This window comes from Asterias rubens, chromosome 10, assembly GCF_902459465.1.
Source record: "Asterias rubens chromosome 10, eAstRub1.3, whole genome shotgun sequence".
NCBI lineage: Eukaryota > Metazoa > Echinodermata > Asteroidea > Forcipulatida > Asteriidae > Asterias > Asterias rubens.
Window position 1 is genome coordinate 206855 of NC_047071.1, and position 25028 is coordinate 231882.

At 39.1% G+C, this 25028-nt stretch overlaps 1 protein-coding gene across 3 annotated transcripts in view; it reads right to left on the reverse strand.

Moving 5' to 3' along the window:
* LOC117296122 overlaps positions 1-25028 on the reverse strand; it is a 68096-nt gene that overhangs the window by 25029 nt on the left and 18039 nt on the right. For all 3 annotated transcript variants that reach the window (XM_033778994.1, XM_033778996.1, XM_033778995.1), the window contains exons 14-38: positions 24193-24342; positions 22428-22589; positions 21490-21571; positions 20023-20212; positions 18799-19030; positions 18186-18327; positions 17493-17599; positions 16712-16763; positions 16008-16094; positions 15188-15342; positions 13956-14219; positions 12803-12877; positions 11955-12114; positions 11465-11676; positions 10597-10821; positions 8919-9043; positions 8294-8462; positions 7479-7581; positions 6931-7164; positions 6477-6533; positions 4823-4909; positions 3900-4034; positions 2682-2822; positions 2045-2179; positions 1332-1466 (exon numbers count right to left, since the gene is read on the reverse strand). In XM_033778994.1, coding sequence (XP_033634885.1) covers positions 1332-1466; positions 2045-2179; positions 2682-2822; positions 3900-4034; positions 4823-4909; positions 6477-6533; positions 6931-7164; positions 7479-7581; positions 8294-8462; positions 8919-9043; positions 10597-10821; positions 11465-11676; positions 11955-12114; positions 12803-12877; positions 13956-14219; positions 15188-15342; positions 16008-16094; positions 16712-16763; positions 17493-17599; positions 18186-18327; positions 18799-19030; positions 20023-20212; positions 21490-21571; positions 22428-22589; positions 24193-24342 — 3616 coding nt within the window. The remainder of the gene's footprint in view (positions 1-1331; positions 1467-2044; positions 2180-2681; positions 2823-3899; positions 4035-4822; positions 4910-6476; positions 6534-6930; positions 7165-7478; positions 7582-8293; positions 8463-8918; positions 9044-10596; positions 10822-11464; positions 11677-11954; positions 12115-12802; positions 12878-13955; positions 14220-15187; positions 15343-16007; positions 16095-16711; positions 16764-17492; positions 17600-18185; positions 18328-18798; positions 19031-20022; positions 20213-21489; positions 21572-22427; positions 22590-24192; positions 24343-25028) is intronic.

Consider the following 25028-nt stretch of genomic DNA (forward strand, 5'->3'; position numbering starts at 1 on the left):
AAGTTCAGCCCTTCCAAAATCCACGTGGTGAGAACCAGCCTGTTTGAGGGCGCATATCAGTAAAAAATACCAGTAAGAACATTACACAGAAAAAGTTTTTTAAAAAGTACACCAGTGAAAATAAGCAAAGTTTAAATCAAAGCCTTCTGACTGAAAAAGTGCATTAACACCATGGGTTCTCTTCACATTCATCAATGTCTAATGACAAATAGGAAGAAAAAAGGGTTGCAATTTTATTTAAATTTTTCACTTTCATATCATTTATTAATTAAGGTTAAGAAACCAAGAACAATGAAGGGAGTTTTAGTTTAAGTTGTTGGAGGGAAACAAAACAAAGAATTATTCCTGGGAAAACCCTTGCAGTGAGTTGGGAACATGACAACCCAATCCACATAGCGCCCCCATGTAGGGTTTGAAGTAGGGTTCCAAGAGGTGTAAGGCAAGGCAAGATACCTCACGCCAACCTGACCCCCCGAGTGGTTTAGAGCATTATTCCAGGGAAAACCCTTGCAGTCAGTTGGGAACATGACAACCCAATCCACATAGCGCCCCCATGTAGGGTTTGAAGTAGGGTTCCAAGAGGTGTAAGGCAAGGCAAGATACCTCACGCCAACCTGACCCCCCGAGTGGTTTAGAGCATTATTCCAGGGAAAACCCTTGCAGTCAGTTGGGAACATGACAACCCAATCCACATAGCGCCCCCATGTAGGGTTTGAAGTAGGGTTCCAAGAGGTGGAAGGCAAGGCAAGATACCTCACGCCAACCTGACCTCACGCCAACCTGACCTCACGCCAACCTGACCTCACGCCAACCTGACCTCACGCCAACCTGACCTCACGCCAACCTGACCTCACGCCAACCTGACCTCACGCCAACCTGACCTCACGCCAACCTGACCTCACGCCAACCTGACCTCACGCCAACCCGACCTCACGCCAACCTGACCGCCCGAGTGGTTTAGAGCATCAGCACTTTTGTTTTCCAGGGTTCCTTTGGTGCATATTCACAATGTTTTTCACGACTCAATTCACGGTGGTTTCGACCGGCCTTTTTACACTAATCGCTTTACCCCTGGTCTGCCCCAGTAAGGGTAAGCGGTAAAACCCTTGGGTATTCTTGAAACGTGCGACCGGAACCCCGTGAAAAAGGGATACATTGTGAAAGTGTGCCGAGGTAACCGTGGTGTAAAAAAAAGTCCTGGGGCTTACAACAGATATAACAGATACTGTAAGAAAAGGAATACTCTCCCAGTGAACAAGTAAAGGGCATGAGTGGCATGAATGAAGGTGACCACAATTAAATTACAGTATAACTCCTTTTATTTCACTTACCAATGCATATTCCTTCTTCATTCTTCCGGAAACCAATACTACAGTCCACAATGGCACAAATATAAGATCCTGGAAGATTCTCACAGATGTTACCTAGGCCACAAATATCTGGTGTCTCTACACATTCGTCTTCATCTGCTCAAACGAACATCAAAAAGAACATTGTTTAACATATGTCTTTCAGAGCTGTCAGAAAAACATAAGCCCTTTTTACACAACTCTCTATTCCCCGATTTTTTGCTTACTGTGCGATTTCTATTTCATAGCGCTGCTAACCGTATAAGCACTTGAAAAGGCAAGCTAACCTTCCGATGCTTACAACACAAAAACAAATGACGTCACAATGCAAATCCACGGTAAACACGCAATATGGCCGCCCAATTTTTCTGCTAAGCTGTGAAATACGCTACGGCTTAAGCAAATTTGTCTGCTACGGTAAGCACGCAAATCTGCTTACTGTTAAGCAGCGCTATGAAATTGGGCCCTGCTCTGGACTAGGGGTAAGCGGTTAGGGAACTAGGCAGGGGGAAAGCGTGAAAGTTCCCCGGGGTAACCATAGGGGGGAAAAGGTCCCAGGCCTCCCCAAGGCATAAGAGATATAATGTGAAAAGAGCTATACAGTTAATCTATGTGACTGTATGAATTTGCTTCATGAAATGAATCAAGCATTAGTGGAGAAATATTTTGAATGAATCCAGTTTTATTTCACACACCCTTGCAAGTTCCTTCACCATCCTTCTGGTAGCCGACACCACAGTCAAGAATGGCACATACATAGCTTCCTGGTGTATTCTCACAAATGTTACCCAGCCCACAAATATCTGGAGTCTCTGCGCATTCGTCTATGTCTGCTCAAATAAAAAATGTATTAGAAAAGACAAGCACAAATTAAAAAGAAAGAATTATTAAAGGCAAGGTATATAACTTTGAGCCCTTTCATTGTTTTAATCCTACATGTATATGAATGTACAATGTAGATGTATACAATAAAACTAGCGTGTGAAAATTTCATTTCAAAAGGAGGTCACATCTTTATTAAAGATATCACCGAAAACCTGGAGTGAGTAATGTCTTAACATGAAGAAAAATCCTTAATAGGAATACTTAATCTCAAATGCGTTACTGACAGTAACGCCTTTCAGGTTTCAAATTTTGGGGCATAAAAACTTATATCTTCAAAGTAAAATGTTTCTCAAAATGCTATATACCATCGAAAGCTTCTGTAGGCTTCAAAACAAAAGTCTGTATTGCCATTAATTGAAGAGTGATTACCAGACATATACCTTCCCTATAGAAAGGCACAACTTAATCAAAAAAAGATTGGCAAATGAAGAAAGAAAGAGACTTTACCGACACACAGGTTGTCTGAACCCAACGTGAATCCATCGATGCATTCCACTTTGATTTCAATGCAGTCAAAGCTACCATCCATGTTGATACAGATACCAAACAACCCACATACATCTGGCTCTTCTTCGCATTCATTCCGATCTACATTAAGAACGGTCAGAAATAAGAAGTCATTGGTAACAACTCGAATAATATCGATCATATATTAAGTGCCACACAAAACACACAAACTAATTTTCTTGAAAACCCCATTTCAATAACACAAAATATTATTTGAAAAAAAAATTAGTAACCTAATATGCTACTTCAAATAAGTAATGACATGTCAACTTTGTACACTTTCCTAAACTCACAAGTTGTTCCACCTTAAAGACACTGTACATGTTTGGTAATTGTCAAAGACCAGTGTTCTCACTTGGTGTATCCTATCATAAGCATAAAATAACAAACCTGTAAAAAATTTGGACTCAACTGGTCATCAAAAAAAAACACCCTTACTGTTGGACGTATTTGTGTGCAAGCAGATAGGAATAAAAGACTTCTAGTTAGAAGTCTTTTATTATTTTAATGAGAAATTACCTCGTTCTCAAAAATTACGTTACTTCAGAGGGAGTCTTTTTTCACAATGTTTTATACTATCAACAGCTCTCCAATACTCGTTACCAAGTCAGTTTTTAAGTTAATATCTGTTTTGAGTAATAACCAAATGTGTACCTTCCCTTTAAAGCCATTATATACCTTCCGGAGGAGAGAAAAAAAATCACAGGTTTACAAATAACTTACAGGGTTTACAGAAAGTATATGGTGAAAGACTTCTTTTGAAATATTATTCCATGAAATGCTTTACTCTTTGAGAAAACATTAAAACAATTATCAATTCTCGATATCGAGAATTACGGATTTATTTTAAACACATGTCATGACACGGCGAAACAGGCGGAAACAAGGGTGGGTTTTCCCATTATTTTCTCCCGACTCTGATGACCGATTGAGCCTAAATTTGCACAGGTTTGTTATTTAATATATAAGTTGTGTTACACGAAGTGTGGACCTTTGGACAATACTGTTTACCGAAAGTGTCCAATGGCTTTAAATACTAAGTTAAGGTTTGCAGTGACACCATTTCAAAATAGTGGTGGCTCTGAGGAGAGCCGGTTTGTACTGCTTGACATTTCAGTCAGTGTGCTCTAACCGTCTGCTGGAGAAGAATGTTCTTACCTTCACAGTGACCACTTGAAGCCATTTTGTAGCCTTTACCACAGTCCAGTACAGCACAGAGAAAGCTTCCCTCAATGTTTGTACAGATGGCATTGTCCTTACAGATATCATCATACTCTGCACACTCATCAATATCTGTAAAACAATCACATGACATGATAACACTTCAATGATGAGAAAGTTGGAATGCGCACATTTTAGTCAAATACTGACCAGCAACAGACATGCGCAGTGATGCACTCACTCGATCGCTCGACTTGTTTTGAAGCCTAGTCACCTATCGGTACCACCACTTCCATGCCATTTGCTTTTTCGCTTTTCGCAAGTGTCACTGGTTCCCTTGTGACACGTTACCATGGAACAGACTTTCGGGACCAAGGAATGAACCATGTTCATGAGGCTGGTTCCTAATGGTTGACCACAGTAGTCAACCAATGGTCAACCAACCTGGGTTCGAGTCAAAATTGTCAACCTTTAGTTAACCCTGGAGCGCACTCAAACTTGCTCAATGTTGGAAAAAAATGTTGGCAAAATGGCCTCTTCTGACACTAGTTGCTGCTTGGTATGAGCCATGTAGGGCTCAAAGTTACACTAGACCACTAGCCTGTAGTTTCAGTGTTGGGCCAGTAAACTCAAGACAGAACAAGTCCGGTGGTCTTGGGTTTTTTTCAAGTCAACATTGTTGTCTCAAAAGATTGATGAGCAAATATTGAGTTTGAGTCTCATAAATAACTTTCAATCCTGCCGAGTATCATCCATACAACACATCGAGATAGTGTTTGTACCAATAAAACAATTTAGATGATAATGCTGTGTTCTTGTTTTGATTCTAATATAGTAATATTTTGATTCTAATACAGTAGGTTCTAATATAAACCTGAAACCTAGTGATTTAAAAAAGCATGTTAATATTGTACACATACCAATGCACACTTGGCCACCTTCCCTGTTCGCACATCTGTAGCCATCTGCGCACTTCATACCACCGAGGCATTCACTTCGTTCTGGGGCTGTATTTTTAATAGTAATACAACATTTTTGGTTCAGGCAATATAAATAATAAAGTTTGAATCCAACCTCCATGTACTTCATCGCTCTCTGTTCTTGTTGCTATATCCACAAGCAAAAAACAGCTTTTTAAAGCATTTCAACTGGTACAAAAAAGGGAATACATTTTTAATGTTTAATGTTTGACATATCAAGAAATAACCCACACAAGTATCTGTTTGGGTAAATTTGAAACAAATTTGGGTTAAACAAACAAAAAATTGTCTAGAGAGAGACTTCAACCTGCAACTTCCAGATTAACACGCTCTAACAACTGATTGATCCAGCCCTAATGTACGCAGTCTCCCTATTTTGTCAGTATCTTTTGGGGTGCCAGTAAGAAGCCATTCAACATGTAGCCGCTGTATAGCCAGGGATCACACCCAAGCTTGTGGCACAACCTGTCAAGCAGCAGCAGAGCGATTGCCCTAGCAGAGGGATCTCCTGCTGCTTCCCAAATTGTATTGTAAACTTGGGTGTAATCCTCAGCAGTTTCAGGTTGATGGGTTCTGACTGACATCCCGAACAAAGTTATTGACAAAACAAAGAGACCGCTGCTTCCCAGGTAGCCTGCACATCTGACGTCACACTTCGAGGCTCGTGAATAAAACGCCAGAGACCGGCATCAAAAACTGGTGTGTGGTTGAACCTTTGGCCTCAGTCATGTCACATAGAGATACACAGTCAAATTCTATTGCGGACTTGAGAGCAGTGTACTGTTTGGGCGTATTGGGTGCCAATTATCCAATATCATTGTATCAAATGGAATCACTGGATCTGAGAAGCTGGGACCTGTTTACAGAGGGCCAGTCTACTTCCCAGGTTTTATTGTAAACTTGGGTGTGATCCTTGGCTATACAGCAGTTACAGATTGATGGGTTCTGATTGACATCCTGAACAAAGATATTTACAAAACAAAGAGACTACTGAAAGAGCTCAGTTGGTAGACTGTGGCTCGAACAGGGAAGGTACACGTTTGGTAATTGTCAAAGACCAGTCTTCTCACTTGGTGTATCCCATCATTAGCATAAAATAACTAGCCTGTGAAAATTTAGGCTCAATCAGTCTTTGAAGTTGCGTGAAAATTATGAACGATTTGTGTGCTTTCAGATAGGAATAAAAGACTTCTAGCGAGAAGTCTTTTATTATTTTAGTGATAAATTACCACTTTTTCAAAAACTACGTTACTTCAGAGGGAGGTGTTTCCCACAATGTTTTATACTATCAACAGCTCTCCAATGTTCGTTTCCAAGTCGGTTTTTAAGTTAATATTTGTTTTGAGTAAGTTTTGAGTAACTACCAAACATGTACCTTCCCTTTAATCTGAAGGTCACAGGTTAAGTCCCGCTCTAGTAAATTTGTCTTTGTTCAACCCAAATTTGTATAATTTTACAGTCTAACTTTTACAGGCCACATTCACATCACTTTCATTTGATGTGGTAGCTTTTTAACAAATCTACAAAAGAGTTCTGTGAATGTCGAGGAACATCAAAGCTATGTAAAAATAACAAATAAAATAATTATACTTACTGACACATTTCTTGACACCTGCAGCAAATACTTTACCCTGAGGGCACCTGTTGAAAGCTGCAAGAGAGAAGTCAAATTTGATCATCCCCGAAATAAACGAACACATACACAAAAAGGACAACATGAAAATGAATTTGGCTTTGTAGTGTTACTAACATCAGTGTATTTCAAGTGATGTCTGACAACAATTTGCATCCAATTTTATTTGTCATTCAAGCTTGATTTCGGTTTATGGAAAAATGCAAACATTATTTCTCCCAAAATTGATTTAAAATAAGTAATGTAGGGCTTACAGATGCCGATAAAATGAGCCCAAAAATCACACAAGAACCAAAGTTTAAAGTACATTCAAACTAAACTGGATAAAACAAAAACATATAATTAACTATTTTTTAAAGGGGATGGGGTTTTTTGGGACAATATTTAAATTAAATACTTCAGATCTTAATCTTACCTGTAATATCAAGGTCTGGAATTAATACAGGTTCATCGATCAGAGGGGGTCTTGTATCAAGAGGAACGGCTCTTCCCAGTCCTCCTAAAGGAGATTCATCAAAGGCTATAGGAGCTAAGGGCCTAGGCTCAAGTGGTCCAATAGGCTCAACGTCATCTGTGTCACGGAAGGTGGGATCAAGGTACTCGGGTATCTCTGGGCAGGTAAGCTTAACCATCTCAGTTAGGAATAAACCTGTAAGAATGAAATCAGGAGTAGGTATATAAACTTATATGTTAAGACATTGTTTTGGGTTTCACGGCAAACTCTTGATTCATAACACAGTGTATGAGCTATTCTCTTTCAACTTTCTGTTAGTGGTGAGCATGTATGGGCACTCCCTAACACAAGCTCTGCTTATTTGGTTGTTGCCCTCAATTTTCTGCATTTTGTGTATCACTTTGCTAACATTGTATTTATATTGATTGAGGAATTGGAAATAAATGTTGAACTGGCATGTTCAACTGAATAATTGTGCATCTTTGTGCATTAGTCGATCTTATACTCACTTTGCTCATAGTAATCCAGAACCGTAACCGATCCATCTTTAATGTCCTTAACATCAATGCTCTTCTCTACACTGAAAACAAGGCAGGTCTCGTCGGCAGTCAACTGTATATTCAAACAGAAGTTATTATGAAGTTTGATTTACGGATGCTTTTGAAATGTTCCTTTGTTTTATAACGACACTCTTGAAATCCATGTTGATCGTTTTGCAGTAACACCAAGTGTGTATCTACATGTACTTGCTGAGTAGATTATGTTTTTTTGAAAACTTGATTGATCTCAGGGTTTCAACTATAGCTTGCTCTAGTCATCATCTTCAAATCATTCAACAGTTACAAGACTTGACTCTTAACTTTAAAAAGTATTTGAATATTCATTATTTTAATCTTTAATGAGCATGTTGAATTTTAATCACTAATAATACAATATTCCTTTTTCTCTTTTCTGACATTAAACATCAGGGTTTTGTGTAGCCCCAAAGTACATAAATCTCAAAGGAAAATGTAAAACAATCCAGAAAAAACATCGGCTAAGTTTGGCAGATAAAAGAACGATTATACACAAAAAATTATAACAATCACAGCAGCATTTATAAAGCGCCATATATCCAATAAAAAATATCCTGTACATGAGTACTTGAGTTAGCAGGGAATTTTAGATTTTGCGTGTGTACTCACGTAACTAGGCATTTTTGGCTTACACAGCTAGCACAGATACTCCCCGTTTGTTGGTAAGCAGAGAATTGTGATCGTAAGCGCAGAATTCAGCAGTAAGCAGAGCCGTGAAATTGAACCTGGAATGCAGGATTTCAACCTACCTCATCAAAGTAGATGTTGATCATCTTGCCGTCCAGCTCCACCTTCCTGAAAGCCTTAGATTGACGTTTCAAGGCAGTGGCGGATAAAGTGGACTTGACTGGGACAAACCCAGTCAGCATCTTGACTCTCAGAAGTGCCATGTTGGATACCTCATCATCACCAGTGTAGCTACAAGATACAAACACAAATCATTATTACTAACTCCTGTTATTAGCAATATTCTCCAGAAGACGATCAGTAGAGCATACTGATCGAAACTTCGAGTTGAAACCACGGTTCTTTTCAGAACCAACCCAACTCATTTAGAGATAATCTTTACATGGTGTCACCGCCAACCTTTACTATATTACTATTATTATTTGATCTTATCACAGCATGCGAAAGAAAAACAACATTTTCCTTTGTGCCGATAACTTCTCGAGTCCGGCTATGTACAGTAGCCTTAGATCTCAAGGGTCTTTCTCATTACTATTATCAATTTTTCATTTAGATATTATTATTATATATTTCTGGTAACAATACTACAAGGATGCCTCATAAGTGATCTTAATCACTGTAGCTAGCAAGCCTGAGGAAACCTTTAAACAAGGGTGCTTGCTATGTGTGAACCCAGTTCCTCTTTACCTTGTGCAGACTTGCATGGAATACATGAAGCAACGTTTGGCCGTCTTCACTTCCCGTATTCTGTGGGAGATTGTAAAGGCTGGTGTCGTTGGCTTCTTGGGAATAACGTTGTAAGTTACAGCAGTCTAAAGGAGAGGAAAACACAAACATTCAAGATTGGACGGCAAAATAATGACATAAACACTGACAAATAAGACGGCCACATACACAAGAATCACTAATATTATCAATTTAACAGAAGACATTCAGTTTTAAAAACTAGACAAATTATACAAAACTGTCAGTGCTAACAATTGTGACTGGATCTTAATTATTTTGTGTGCTATTTAAACCTGCGACCTACGGATTAACATGCCGACACTCTACCATCTGAACTATCTAAACCTGCGACTTACGGATTAACGTGCCGACACTCTACCATCTGAGCTATTTAAACCTAATGTTGGCAGTCTCCTTGACTATGTTTTCCTAAGCAAAATCTGTTATCATGAAAAAACTCACTAAACATTTTGTTTGCATTACATGTATAACTAGTGTAGGTAACTGCTGAAACTGAATGGAAACTCATAATAAATTCTGCAAGTGTTCTTCAACTGACAGAGTTGATTATGATGATTGGCATTGTTTGTAATTTTCTACAAAAAAAGTTGTCAAGTTAGAATCCAACAATTTATTTGTCTTTCAATTTTATATTCTTGTTCAGTTTTCTCTCTATTTCAACATCTGAGAATGTTGCAGTTTGTTCTATTTGTATTATTTTGACTTCTTGTATTTAAAGGCAGTGGACACTATTGGTAATTACTCAAAATAACTATTATCACAAAACCTTACTTGGTAACGAGTAATGGGGAGAGGTTGATAGTATAAAACACTGTGAGAAATGGCTCCCTCTGAAGTTATGTAGTTTTTGAGAAAGAAGTAATTTTCCACGAATTTGATTTCGAGACCCCAAGTTTAGAATTTGAGGTCTCGAAAGCATCTGAAAACACAACTTTGTGTGACCAGGGTGTTTTTTTCTTTCATTAATATCTCGCAACTTCGACAACCGGTTGAGCTCAAATTTTCACAGGTTTGTTATTTTATGCATATGTTGAGATACACCAAGTAAAAAGACTGGTCTTTGACAATTACCAATAGTGTCCACTGTCTTTAATGAATTGGCAAACACTTTTCATTTGTTCATGATGAATAAATATATCTTATCTAATTTTTAAATAAACATCAGGCCACTAACTAGTTTTGGTTTATAGGATTTGAGGCATTGCATGGTGAGGTATCGATGTATTTTTGATATTTATTTTGGTGTATCTACTTGCCAGGTAGAGTTGTTCTTAGGGAACTGTCTTGCTTTATTCTACTGCCGCGGAGTAGATAATCGAAGGTTCGGGACACTTCTCAGTTCTGAAAAGAACTTTCCTGCTTTTTAACTATTACTAGGGCGGATGGTATAGAAAATAGACTGGACTACTACTTTAGCTTATAGGATCGTAATTAACTGTACTGCCGCGGACTCAGTTCTGAATTGGTCTCCAATTCAGAACCTCCGATTATCTACTCCGCGGCAGTAGAGACAGTTCTCTAAGCAAGACAGTTCTCTAAGAACAACTCTACCTGGCAAGTAGATACACACATGGTGTTACCGCAAACCAAATATACATAGTTTTTGTTTGCTACCAACCTGCAAAAGAGCACATCCCAATCCTCTGCCCTCGAAGTGTACCCTGGTCGGAATATTCTTGGCATTCAGGACCATCTCTTGCATGATCAACCGATTGGAATGGGTCACGTGGAAACTTTGGATGCGGCGCTGGGGATGGGTTCGAACCTTCAGGTGGATATTGACGCCACCGGTGAAGGCCAATTCTGCATAAGAGGCAAGAGATTGCAAGCCGATCACTGTATCCTGTAGATGGGGATAAGGGAAACACACATTTTAAAAAAAACTTTTTACAGTGAGATGGGTGGTTTTTAACTGTGGGGTTGGTTTCAGGAGACATTCTTTGTGGCAGGACGGCTTTGTAGAGGTTCTGGTCACCTGTTCCTCCTCGCCACTCACTGGCTTGGTATTTTATAGCTATTTTAATCCATTATTTCTTCATGTATCGTCTCGTATATTTATATTTTTATGCCAGTGGAAAGTCTAATAAAATAAAATAAAAAAAATAAAAAACAAAATTAAAATCAGTGAATGTTTTTAATCTATTTTTGCTGAAGTATCAGACCAGTGATAGGTATTATTAATCTTCACATTACAATACAAAGAATAATGCTTGTGACTTCCTCTGAAATTGACATTTTTGTTGACGGCATGAAGGCGCTATCATCAGGGAATGTCTTGCATCATAATTACAGTTTCATCTTATTTCAATTGATTGAATGTAGTTTCATTGCATCAATGACGAAAAACATAAACGTAATAATAACAAAAAAGGAGGGACAACAAGATTTGCGTTCTTGTTTTCAATCACGTGAAATTGGTCCACATACACCCTCCCGTTTGTTCAGAAACAAAAAAGATATATTTTCATAAAAGTACAAATGAGTACCTGTGTCGAGGAGAATCCACCGAGTGAGTTCCTCTGAGACACGATCCATCGAGAGATTGGATTACCACTGATGATGGCATCCCCTCCTTCAGACTGCTCAATGTAAGCCAGTAGAGCATACCCAGTCATCTCAATATCCTGGGCAGGTACACCGTGGTAGCCGTAGGTATCTACAGATTGGGGACGGTTTGACTTCCAGTACTTCAGGCCACCTGCGGTTAAACAAAAAAAGATAGATGGGCTCTAAAAAATAACAGTATAAGCACGATGCCAATAATAACAGCATTTGGTACAGCGCCTTTTCCAGCAGTTGCAAAGCGCTACAACAAAATAATTGAAAACCACAGAGGAAACATGTTAAACAAAGAAGTGAGTTTTAAGATGCTGTGTGAACAATCAAGTTGTACACAAATGAATATGTTTTGTACCCTAAGGATAGTCAGTGGAAACAAAGAAAGTGTAAAGCCTAATTAAATGATGATTATCTTACCTTCGTTAGTTGCAGCATCTTCCAATTTTGTCATGACAGCAGGGAGGTCAGGGCTGGAGGCAAGGGCCAAGGCGTATGCCATCTGAGTTGTGGTGTAAGTGTCTATCAGATTTGGGATACCATCAACGAGACATCTTAATCCATCCACTACTGCTGGATCCTGGAAGATTGAAAAAAAAAAGTTTTCAAAGAACAAATTTTTAGAGTAAAAGAGACTGTACAATCCAACAAATCAGTTCATGGTGGAATGGGGCCATCTTTTCAAGACAATCCCCATCATACAGACCCCTTGCACAACACGCAGCACAATTACAAGTGCCTTTCCTGTATGTTTTTTTTTTTCAATAAAAAGGAATTGACTCTCGTATTGTGTGGAAGTGCGTTCCAGGTTTTACAGGGGGTCAATGACATCACCTTTATACTCTCCTTGAATTATTCTATAATGATAGAAGTCCACTAATCTGAAATCGCAAAGGCCTCAAATTTTAAACTATTTGTATTCCCCCCCCCCCAGCGATAGTTAACCAAACTTTATTGACATTTTTCAGTCAGAATGTCTTCAGTTGTAATAATAATTATTATATGTATTATATGTGAATGGTAATTAAAGGATGCTTCATAAGTGAAGTTTATTCTTGTGGCTCACAAACTTAAGGTAACCTGTAAACCAGGGTGCTTGCTTTGTGAACTCAAAACACCAGGGTCAACCCCCACTCTTACGATTCTTTTATGTGCAGTAGTAATCCTAATACACATGACTTAAAATTATGCCTGAATGTCCTAGCTGAAGGCCAAAGCAAAAAGTATCTTGCTCATGGACGCAAAGTGGATCGATATGATAAACTTACTGTTTCTGGGATTCCTGCTTCAAGCATTGTGATGACAATGTAGGCAGTCAAAGTCAACTCATTGTTTACTCCACCCTGTCGCAAGTAAACAAATAAATATTAACACATCAAGATTTACGTTCACTTGTTTCCTATTATGTAAACTTTACATCGGCTCATGAAATTGTTTTTCATAATTTTGCCCTATACCCGAGTTTGAATGTATGACACTCTATACACATCAAGATTTACATTCACTTGTTTCCTATTATGTAAACTTTACATCGGCTCATGAAATTGTTTTTCATAATTTTGCCCTATACCCGAGTTTGAATGTATGACACTCTATACTCAAGTCTTGAAAATTCTTAAGTGAAAATTATATACCCAACATCAACAGGCAAAATGATACACAGATCATAGCCACCAAAACTCGCTCGCAATAGTTTGCCCTTTGTGACCTCTCTCTTTAATAACCAAAGCAGATATTGACTGGCAATGAGGTACCTAGAGTACGTCTATTCCCCAGACGGACTTTGAGTGACCAGAAGAGGGACCTATTTTCCTCGAGGCGGAATAGACGTACACTAGTTACAGAATTATGCCAGTCAATATGTGTTTTATAACACAGCTCAGTCTTAATAATAATAATAATAATAATATATAAATATAAATATAATAATAATAATAATAATTAAATGTGAAATAAGAACAGAAATCTGGAAAAGAAAGGAAGTTTTGTAGTTGCTGTTCACGGTTCAAGTCAAGAGAGGGCGCTCTAACCGGGCACTATTTTCAAAGACTAGTGCTCGCTCGGGAACTAGTTTATCCCACATGACCCTGTTTCAGCCAACCAGAATACAGAGAAGGCAAGAGGTGTGTTATACAATGTTTTATTCTCAGGCAATGACATTGGGATCATGAAAAAATATGGGAATGCTTTTTCATTACAAGGACTGATCTACATGTACACATGGTGCAGGCTCTAATAGGATTTCTAGGCCTTTATAACAAAATGTCTTATTTTCTATTCCAAAAGCTACAAAATTGGAAGACAGACCAACGTTTGGAGAATATCATGCCTGTATTCCGAGGAGAGAAAAAAGTCTGCTTGAAAAAGTCTCTAATTGTGTTCAGTTTCTCTAAGAAAATTGGGATAAGGAGGAAGTCTTACCGACATGGCTTTGTGGCAAAGCTTTCCCTGTGATCTAAAGCATCCAGTACTTTCATTCTGTCTGCTCTTCAACCACGCAATACTGACATTCATGTCCTCCTCATCAACAAAGACAAACTCCTTCGCTTGAGCAAATGAGCGCATGACAAACGCCGTCAGCCACGTACTTCCTTCTGGATCGCTCATCCCAAAGGCGGAGTAGGAGTTGTCATTACGGCGATAGTTCAGCTCTCGCTGGTAGCCAGTTTTGATGTTACTTTTGGCCTGTGAACATATTTTAAATTTATTTAAAACAAAACGACAAAGAGTTAAGCAAATGCTTACCATGCAAAGGAGCTAGACAATCTGGCTAATTGACACCATATCATTTAATCATAGTTTAATCTGAGTCAAAAACATAAATGTATATCGTGCAAAATCCCCCTAAATCAGTATTTTTTTTAAATTTTAACTTTAAATTCCAGGAAGCAATCACACAATATAACAAGTGTTTTTACAAAGAACTTAAGCAGAAATTAACTGTTTACTGAGAATAGAACCTCGTGAATACTACAGCAAGTTTTAAATGAGTACACCTTTCCAACTGTTCAGCTCACAATTGAGTAATTTAAAAATAACAAATCATTGAATACACACATGCCAAAGCTTATGCCCACACAATTTTCCTTCCTTAGTAAGTACACCAATTTGCATACCAGTAAAAAGCTGTAAAAGGTGAACTGGTTTAATCATCTCAATAAAAATTAAAATATATATGACATGGCAGCCTTGGGACTGATATTACACAACAGTTTAAATACTTCAAAAGCACTGGACACCTTTGGTAACTGTCAAAGACCTGTATTCACACTTGGCGTATCGCAACAAATGCATCAAATAACAAATCTGTGAACATTTGGAATCAATTGGTCATCAAAGTTGCAAGAGAATAATGAAAGAAAAAAACAACCTTGTTGCACAAATTTGTGTGCTTTCAGATGCCTTAAGAAGGCCTTAGTCTTGAAGTCTCTTAATATTTGAGGAGGAATTACCTCTTTCTCAAAAACTGTGTTAATTCAGAGGGAGCCGTTTCTCACAAAGTATTATACCATCAACAGCTCTCCATTGCTCATTACCAAGTAAGTTTTTATGCTAACAATTTGTTTGAGTAATTACCAATGGTGTCCAGTGCCATTAAAGGAAGCTATCAAAAGTCTAAATATAACTAAAACTAGTTGGACTCTTATTCCTACCTTATCAGCGACATTAGGGGTAAGTTGCTCTGTACTCTCAAGATACTGCATGACAAGGATGTTGGGTACCATACCAAGCATGTTCTGCTCTCCACAGCCTGTTGGCACCTGCAGGAGTTTGTCCAAGTTGGATAAAGTTGGACCCATCAGATCACCTGCAAAAATACAGTTCAGAAAACACAGGTATTAGAAGAAAAAAGAAAGGGAACAAAAATATATATTATAAATGTATGATGTGTCGTGGCCAAGCTGAAAACAGCATCAGACTCAAGCTCTGGTGTTTCTGATGAGCAGAGTGTGGGTCGAATCCAAGTCATGACACTTGTGTCCTTAAGCAAGACCCTTAACCATTACTGCTGCGTCCTCCAAACGGGGCGTAAAGCTGTTGGTTCTGTGTGTTGTGTAATGCTTGTAAAACCTTGTAAACAATTACATGGTGCTATGTAAAGAAATAGGTGCCATACATCAAAAACGTATCTCCTCAATACCTTGTAGGAAAATATTAAAAGTTGAAACGCCTCGAGTGTCACTGAGTGATGGATATGAGCACATTATAATAAGCAATACTCAGTGTTATTATAATTATTATATGGACTGGCAATGAGGTCACTAGTGAAAATCTATGCACCCAGAGGGACTGTGAGTGACCAGAAGAGGTCGAAAGCCAAGGTATATAGGACCCTCGTCTGGTCACTCATAGGCCCCAGGGGGAGATACTAGTGACTGAACTCTGCCAGTCAATAAGTGTTTTATAACACACCCAGTCCAAACTATGAAACAGAAACTTATCCCCTATTCTATACTGAACTCCTTTACCAACCTGTAAGTGTAATTTTAGCTTGCTGCGAATCCTTGACTACATTGTTGGGTAAAGCCAGGTCTTCTCCGGAAATAAATACACCAGTTTCTGAAGGAAAAAAACACACAATATTGAACACAATTCATTCTTCCTGTTGCGATTGGCCATTCAGTCAATTAATAAGGAATTCCTGGGATGTTTTATTTTATTTTTTTATATCAAAACCGTTGAATCAGTGATTTAAAAAACTTAGTGACAAAAGTATGAAACAAAACAAACTGTAAAGGTCTTGTCACATAAGGCAACTTTTACGGGCATTTACGAGGCAACAAACTGCAGTGCATGCTACAGGACCACTTTGGTAGCAAATAAGGAATTTCTCAAACATGTCTTAAAATCTCTTAGAAAAATAGGTGAACATTGAAGTGTGACTAGCTTTTCTTCTTGGAGATTGCCTGAAACTGGTTGCCTGTAAACTGCCTCGAGTGACATGGCTCTAAGATTACTTGGGATGCAGGTGGTACTTAGTAGTAGTTATAATTTTGTTTATATCTTAATTCAAATAAATATTGCACTAATTAAAGCAAACATTATGTTTAAACAATTATACAGTTACGATTGGAGTGTGATCTCAAAAGAGTTATTTCACAAAGATATATCGATAAAAATATGTTAATCATTGTATGCATTTACTTTCTTTACAAAGGTGAATAAAATAAATTTACCTTCGGGGCAGAAATACGAGTTGATGGTATACTCCTCCTCCACTCCTTCAGCCTGGAGGACAAATTTGTTGGAAATTATAAATCATTAATAACAAATACAGCCGAAGTTACAATAAAACAACATTAACATCAACAACCTTTGCAAGAGAAATCATAAAAGCACACAAGTGACATTCTTGCAACCTTCACAATCTGACTTCGCTAATGTCTCTAGATTCATGTATGAAGTTGTAAATGAGCAAGATTTTAAAGACGTCAAACTGTTTTTAAGAGCACCGAATTCAAACTCTGGTGTCTCTGATCAGCAGAGTGTGGGTTTGAATCCCAAGCCGTGACAAGTGTCACTTAACCATTGCCTCGTCCTTCGGATGGGACGTAAAGCCGTTGGTCCCATGTGTTGTGTAACGCATGTTAAAGAATCCAGTGCACATCAAAAGAGAAGGAGTTCGCCCCGGTGTTCCTGGCAGTGGCTGCTGAATGCGTCGTAGCACCTTGTAAATCCTTTTATGAGGTGCTAAATAATTGGGTCTCATAATTCATCACTTCAATATTATAAACCATTCTTGAAGTTTGCATATTCTCAGCGCCTTCAGTACCTTGTTTGGCAGATGCGTACACTATATAAGACTTTGATATTATTATTAATCACATATCCAATGAATACTCAATTCAAAAACTAACAAGTTGCTTATAGCTTAGTGGTTTAGAGCATCAAATTCAAATTCTGGTGGTTCTAGTCATCGAGGTGTGGGTTCAGTTTTAAAGATTCAGAAAATCTTACCTCAACTAGTAGTTCTTTGCGAATGCCATCACTGAATCCAGTTCGGCTAGAGCTGACTGCATCATTACCGCACAAAGCATTCAGGTCCTCCACAGAGACGGCATGAACTACAAGACAACAAAACCAGAATGTAGCTCTCTATTTGTCTGCTTCCTAGAATTCAATATCCCCCGCACTCGCTATGGAGAACCCCCCGCACTCGCTATGGAGAACCCCCCCCGCACTCGCTATGGAGAACCCCCCCGCACTCGCTATGGAGACCCCCCCCCCCCGCACTCGCTATGGAGAACCCCCCCCCCCCCCGCACTCGCTATGGAGAACCCCCCCGCACTAGCTATGGAGAACCCCCCTGGCACTCGCTATGGAGACCCCCCCCCCCTTCTCAATTGCCACACTCACTCTCTGGAAGAAACCTTCCCGTGCACAACCATACCTTCACTACACTGGACTCATTTAAGAATGAACTCAAAGCCCACTTAATAGATCAATCTAAGCATGTTTACAGAATAATCTATAACAATCGTCTTCATATTGTGTAATTTTTACTCATACCTGTAACAGCGTTTAGAAACCCTGTATTAAGCGCTTTATAAATGCAAGCTATTGCTATTATTATTACATTAGGCGTGCAACTCTTCAGCAAAAAAAAATAAATAACCACAAGATTAACCTAATCAAATTTAGTAGTCTTACCTTCGATTGGTACCATTCCAAGCTCTGAGAAGGAGACATTGAATACTGCCGTCTTGGATTCTGCACCGCACACACAGAGACGCTGCTCATTGTCTTTGTCCTTTAAGAGGAAGTCGCTGGACTCTTGCAGTGTCAATTTCACCTACAAGTTAAAGTTCAAAGTTCAAAGTTCAATAAAAATACCAAGAGCTATTGTATCACGGCAAAACAGTTTTTTTCCAAAACACTCTTTCTGAAAATCACAGAATTCAAATTTTTCATTGGTAAAGAAAATGGGCCCAATTTCATAAACATTGTTTGCTAGTTAGAAAATCTTTGTGTTTATTGCAGCAGAAAAATGATCAAGAAGATTTGATAGCGTGTGGGCAAACTCACTACACATTGTTGCAACACTCGTCAGTTAATGAGATTCACCGCAAGTGTGCATGCCTTTTGCTTTGCTGACAGTAAGAAGTGGTTATGAAATAAAAACTGATGAGCCACTAATAACACCAGGGGTCGATTTCACAAAGAGTTAGGACTATACAGTCCATCTGAGATTGGTCCATAACAGTGTAATGAAGGAGATTTCAGCTAGGTACGAATGCATGCAGGCCTAGGCATTAACACTTACAACAAGACACTCGGAAAGATAGTTGAAGACTGTAACAGATACCGGCACCTCCTCCCCGCGAATAACTGAGTACGGAAGATTATAGGAGGCAAAGAATGGCTGGAAGGCTCGCAGTGTGGTAGGGTTAGAAACACCAATTCCATACTCAGTTGACAAGCAGAATCCACTTCCCACCCAGTCAGTGATTGTGTCTGGGACCTCCACTTCAACTTCAGCTTGGCTGGAGTCATAGCTGTCAAAGGAAAATAGTCAAAGGAAAACAGAACAAACAAAAATGGATTAAATAAATTAACCCTTCATGTTTTGTTCTATTCCGTGCTAAAATTTGTTTTTGACTCTTACATCGATGTGTATAAAATACTTTCCCACGAGTTCTGTGAAAAAAACTCCACAGGCAAATCACTCTGGTGGGATTTGAACCGATGACCTTTGCATCGCTAGAGCAGATGTCTTACCACTAGACCATCAAGCTAGCCTAGTGGCTAGAGGCAGTTTGGATCCTAAGCAGCAGTTACCACAACGATAAATAAGATGTTAATTTTTGCATCGGGTGTAAAGAATTTAATCAATTTATTTTAAAAATTAAAAATGTACTCTTATTAAATGATACTTAAATAGAGTGGCCAAATGCATTGTCATGACCACTATATATTCTAAAATAAATTTATTTTGACACTTTGTTCTAGTTCTTGGTTGTTGCTCCCATGGTGTAGAATGATCTTTCATAAAACATTTGTGCAGCCAACAGCCATGAATCCTTTAAGTCATTGGTTAAAACTCATTTGTTTCGTTTTTATTATGGTAGTCATTGTTTACCTCAAGTTTTTTCTCTTTTTGTTCAACCTTTTAAAATTAACTTTTAATTGTCACTATATTCAGTGTGCTGAGATAATTGTTTGTGGTGCACTTTAAACAAAAAATGATTAGTTCAAAGTGCATGTGCCTCTCTGTATAGACCAATCCGACGAGACAAAATTGGTAGCGTCCTCTGTTGAAAATTACCAACTGCGGTCTCCTTTTGCGCACAATCTAGGCATTGAAGACACTGCAGCAAATGGCGCACGGTGCTCAACACTTGCGCACCTGGTGCTCGTCAGATTGGTCTATACATTCTGTCAACCCTTCTGGACAGGTAAAGACATGATTTGATCTCAAATTAACGGAGATAAAGTGGTGGCCGGATGCGGAATTTTAGCCAAAACTTAAACTGTAAAACTGACCAACCTTATTCTGGTGAGATCCCAGAGCCATGTCTCGGGAAAGTAAGTTCTGACTGTTACTGGGACGTCATCTTCCTCCTCGACAGGTCCAGCAGCTTGTGAATCTTGTGTCTCTACTGCTATGCTAAATTGCACATCGTCAAATACTAATGGAACTGCCACTGCCTCTGGTACTCCATCGAATACTGGTATGCCTTAAGGGTTGGAACATTTTAAGAAAACAAAAATTATGATAGGTTTAATAAAATAAACATTTGAAACAAAAAGTCGCATCTACTTAAAGTGATCTCCTGGCTGCTGCTTCCCAGGTTGTATTGTAAACTTAAGTGTGATCTCTGGCCACGCAGCAGCTAACCATTGTATGGTTCGGGACTGGTGCCCCCGAACAAAGATATTGACAAAATAGGGGGACTGCAAACAAAGAGCTACACAGCTCAGTTGGTAGAGCACAGGCACATTAAACCGGATGTTGATGGTTCAAATCTGGCTTCAAACTTGCTACTGGAGGTAATAATTTGCCTGAAATCATTTGATCTTTTGTCCAGTCTTGTATCTGCACATATTTCTCTCTCCTTGCGAGGCACAAGCTAAGCCAAGGCTGCTGCATATGATATCACAACATGAACAAACCAATAACCGTCTTTAGAATCTTCTTCAATCTTTTGTTCCACTGGTTGTATTTCCAGAGGCAAATTTATGTTTTGTTTTAATCTTTACTCAATAACTACAACACATTGTGGGTGTTTTTGTGCATGAGTAACTCTTCAAAAAGGATAAATAATAATTTCTTAGAGGAACATTCGGAGAAATGTTAAGGCATTATGCTCCTTTAATCCTTTAAACTTGACCCTTCTTTGATAATTTTGCATCATGTGCTCAGGTTATTGTTTGAAATGACTGGTTTACTTCTCACAAGCTTACATGTTATTTTGTATGTTCCACAAGAATTTGGAAAACAAATTCTGTAATTTTTTTATTTCATATTTTATTTATTGTATACATATTGGTTTAAGCTGGAAGGGTTATTGTACACAATATACGTTTACCGGAAGTGTTGTGGCCGAGCGTTTAAGACCACCTAATTGAAACTCTGGTGTCTCTGATCAGCAGAGTTTGGGTTCGAATCCCAGCCGTGACACTTGTGTCCTTAAGCAAGACACTTAACCATTGCTCTGCCTTTCAGATGGGATGTAAAGCCGCTGGTCCCATGTGTTGTGTAACGCATGTAAAAGAACCCAGTGCACTTATTGGAAAGAGAAGGGATTCGCCCCGGTGTTCCTGGCTGTGGCTGTGGCTGCTGTATGCGCCGTAGCACCTTGTAAACCTTTATAAGGTGCTAAATAATTGGGTCTCAGAATTTGTAACTTTAAATAACCTCACTTTCTGTATAATTGTTTATATTAAGCGCCTTATTATATACGACTTTGATAATATCCATACCATTCATTTGGAAATTTTATACTTCACTTACCTCTTCCTCGGTAGTAAATGTCCCTAGATTGGCAAGGGCGTGTCTCTACTTGAATGTTAGTCAGGAACACAAGACCCATTTGCTGTGATCAAAGAATAAATGGGAAAATGTATGTTTTAGCCACACATGGTTTTCTTCGGGGAAAAAAAATCACAGAACTGGACCCTCTACATTTCAACTAAATACAAGCTGAAGCTCTATTTTCAGGGTCAAATAAAAAACTGTTGAATATTGAATAATAATACCATAAATGAAATATGTTATTAAATGTTGTCCCTTTTGCAATTCTATTTTGCAGAAATTGTTTATTTAATTGGTTTCTTTGTTAAGATTTTTATTTTGAAAGATTTTATGTTGGTTAAATTTTGGGTTTTGTTTTGTTTCAAGAAACAATGAAGCTCATAGTTGCAAATTCGAAACAAATTTTGGTGATGCAATAATAGTTACGTGCTGTTTTTCCCAATTGTGACGCAAGAAAATTTGCTTCTTGTACACTGAGTTGTCAACACTCACAAACAATTCAGGGTGCAATGCATAATAATAGCCGCCGAATATTGGTTTGAAGTATATTCTGTACTCTGCCTGGCGATGACTCCGGAACTAGGCATGCTAGAGAGGCGCAATTTGTACCCAACTCTTCCTTGGATATCCCTGCATTCGAATACCAATTTTTTATGGCCACTTTGTTCTAGCTTCATACCGGATATAAGATGCATTTTCACGGTCGTAACCAATAACATTACTGTTGAAATGGTCATGGGTTAATCACTGGCCAAACACTGAAACAGTTGAAATGGTCATGGGTTAATCACTGGCCAAACACTGAAACAGTTGGTTACAGCAGTGAAAACTCACCCACGAACAAAGCTTCAAACTTTGTAATTTGTTTTCTGTCAAACAATATAATATTTTTGTTTCCCATAATCTTGAAAACCCACCTTGAATGCCAGGGATGCATCTTCATATGTTTGACGTGGGTTGTAGAAGGTTGAACGCTTTCTCCTACCTGCCCACCATGGAAAGTCAGGAGGGCAGTGCTCGCTCTTGTCGAGCTCACCATCTTTTTCAGAAAGTTGATGTTTCTCCAAGGAAGAAAACACCTGTAGTAAAGAACGAAATACACAAATATCTGGAGTGAACTTAAATTACAAACCCTTGATTGTTTGACTTTTAACCTGTCGCGTGTACTTAAACCTATTTTTGCATTTCCCTGCACAACTGACTGTTTTTTTCTCAGCAGATAGGGAAATTTTAAGGACCATGCACTTCTACATAATCTCCAAATTTCCAAACCTAGCGGACTTTGCAGACTAATTAACACAGTATCTCTAGTAAGATTGTCATGGAAATTAAATATTGTGGCTGCCATGGTCTCTTTGATACAAGCCACATACGGCTGCATTTTTTTATTTTTTTACTAAGCCTAATAAAGCTGTAAAGGTCTGTCATGTTAATGTAATGCCAGCACTTAGAAACCTGGTATTAAGCGCGATATAAATGCTATCGTTGTTGTTATTATTATTATTATGTCCTTTCCGCACTTAGTCAAACCATAAAGTTTGCTCTCAAATACGTCTTGAAAATCTAACAATTTATACTGTGGGTAAGATTTCTTAACGGAATCTTAATAATAATTATGACAACACCACACAATTAATTCCCATTTTGAGGTCACAAAAGCATGTTCCACATAAAATACTCAATGGCCAGCCCTTTTGCTGTACCCTTGAACTACCCAGCAAATGGGCATACCCTGGTGAGATAGGAGCAGGAGCAAGCAAATGGGCATACCCTGGTGAGATAGGAGCAGGAGCAAGCAAATGGGCATACCCTGGCGAGATAGGAGCAGGAGCAAGCAAATGGGCATACCCTGGTGAGATAGGAGCAGGAGCAAGCAAATGGGCACACCCTGGTGAGATAGGAGCAGGAGCAAGCAAATGGGCATACCCTGGTGAGATAGGAGCAGGAGCAAGCAAATGGGCATACCCTGGCGAGATAGGAGCAGGAGCAAGCAAATGGGCATACCCTGGTGAGATAGGAGCAGGAGCAAGCAAATGGGCATACCCTGGCGAGATAGGAGCAGGAGCAAGCAAATGGGCATACCCTGGTGAGATAGGAGCAAGAGCAAGCAAATGGGCATACCCTGGTGAGATAGGAGCAGGAGCAAGCAAATGGGCATACCCTGGTGAGATAGGAGCAGGAGCAAGCAAATGGGCATACCCTGGTGAGATAGGAGCAGGAGCAAGCAAATGGGCATACCCTGGTGAGATAGGAGCAGGAGCAAGCAAATGGGCACACCCTGGTGAGATAGGAGCAGGAGCAAGCAAATGGGCACACCCTGGTGAGATAGGAGCAGGAGCAAGCAAATGGGCATACCCTGGTGAGATAGGAGCAGGAGCAAGCAGTAAAACATAGGGGTATTCTTGAAACGTGCAGTCGGAACCCTGTGGAAAAGGGACCGAGGCAGGGACAGTGTGAAAGTGCTTTGGGAAAACAATTGGGTAAAAAAACTCATGGGCCCTCCCCTGGGCTGTATGCCCTCCGCCCTGGGCTGTATGCCCTCCCCTGGGCTGTATGCCCTCCCCTGGGCTGTATGCCCTCCCCTGGGCTGTATGCCCTCCCCTGGGCTGTATGCCCTCCCCTGGGCTGTGTTTCACTGGGATAAGGAAAACAGTGTGAACCTGGCTATACATTGTAGTTTACCTTGCTTCTCTTCAGTTGGTTGTCTCCCCCAAGTAGCTGGACACTCTTGTCGACGACTCCTACTCCGCAAAGTGAACCAGGAGCGGCCTGGATCTTCAGTTTTGTCATGTCTCCTGGCAGAGCTTCCTCATCAACAAACTCCATGGTTACCTGGAAAGTATACCATGGCATTTAAAGACACTGGACACTATTGGTAATTGTCAAAGACCAGTCTTCTCACTTGGTGTGTCTCAACATATGCGCAAAATAACAAACCTGTGAAAATTTGAACTGAATTGGTCATCGAAGTTGCGAGATAATAATAGAAGAAAAAACACCCTTGTCACACCAAGTTGTGTGCTTTCAGATGCTTGATTTTGGAACCTCAAAATCTAATTCTGATTACCAAAAGTGTCCACTGCCTTTAACATTGAGAATAAACACACTAATCAGGGCTAGAATATTACACTGGACCCTAGGCCTAAGGCAAGTGATTTTAGCGTCTTTCCAGTAAACTCACAACTGGACAAGTCCTGCCAAACTGTGATTAGATACCTCACTGTGTTATTAACCTTAATGTAAAAAAAGATGTTCATATTACATGTATGTCTTTGGATCTGTTTAGTCTCAAAGTACAGTTACTCCAAATAGAGATTTAACTACATGGTGTACCTGCAAAGTTTCTTATCAAGCAATTATTCTGTACACCGGGTTATGTTACTGCCAACCATGTGTTTTTCTTACAAAAGTTAACCGTAAAATGAATAAATAAATAAACAAGCTATGGGTAGCTTCAATATCAAATGACACGTTGAGTAAACTTTCCTTGTCAATCCATGAAACTTAAATTATATGAG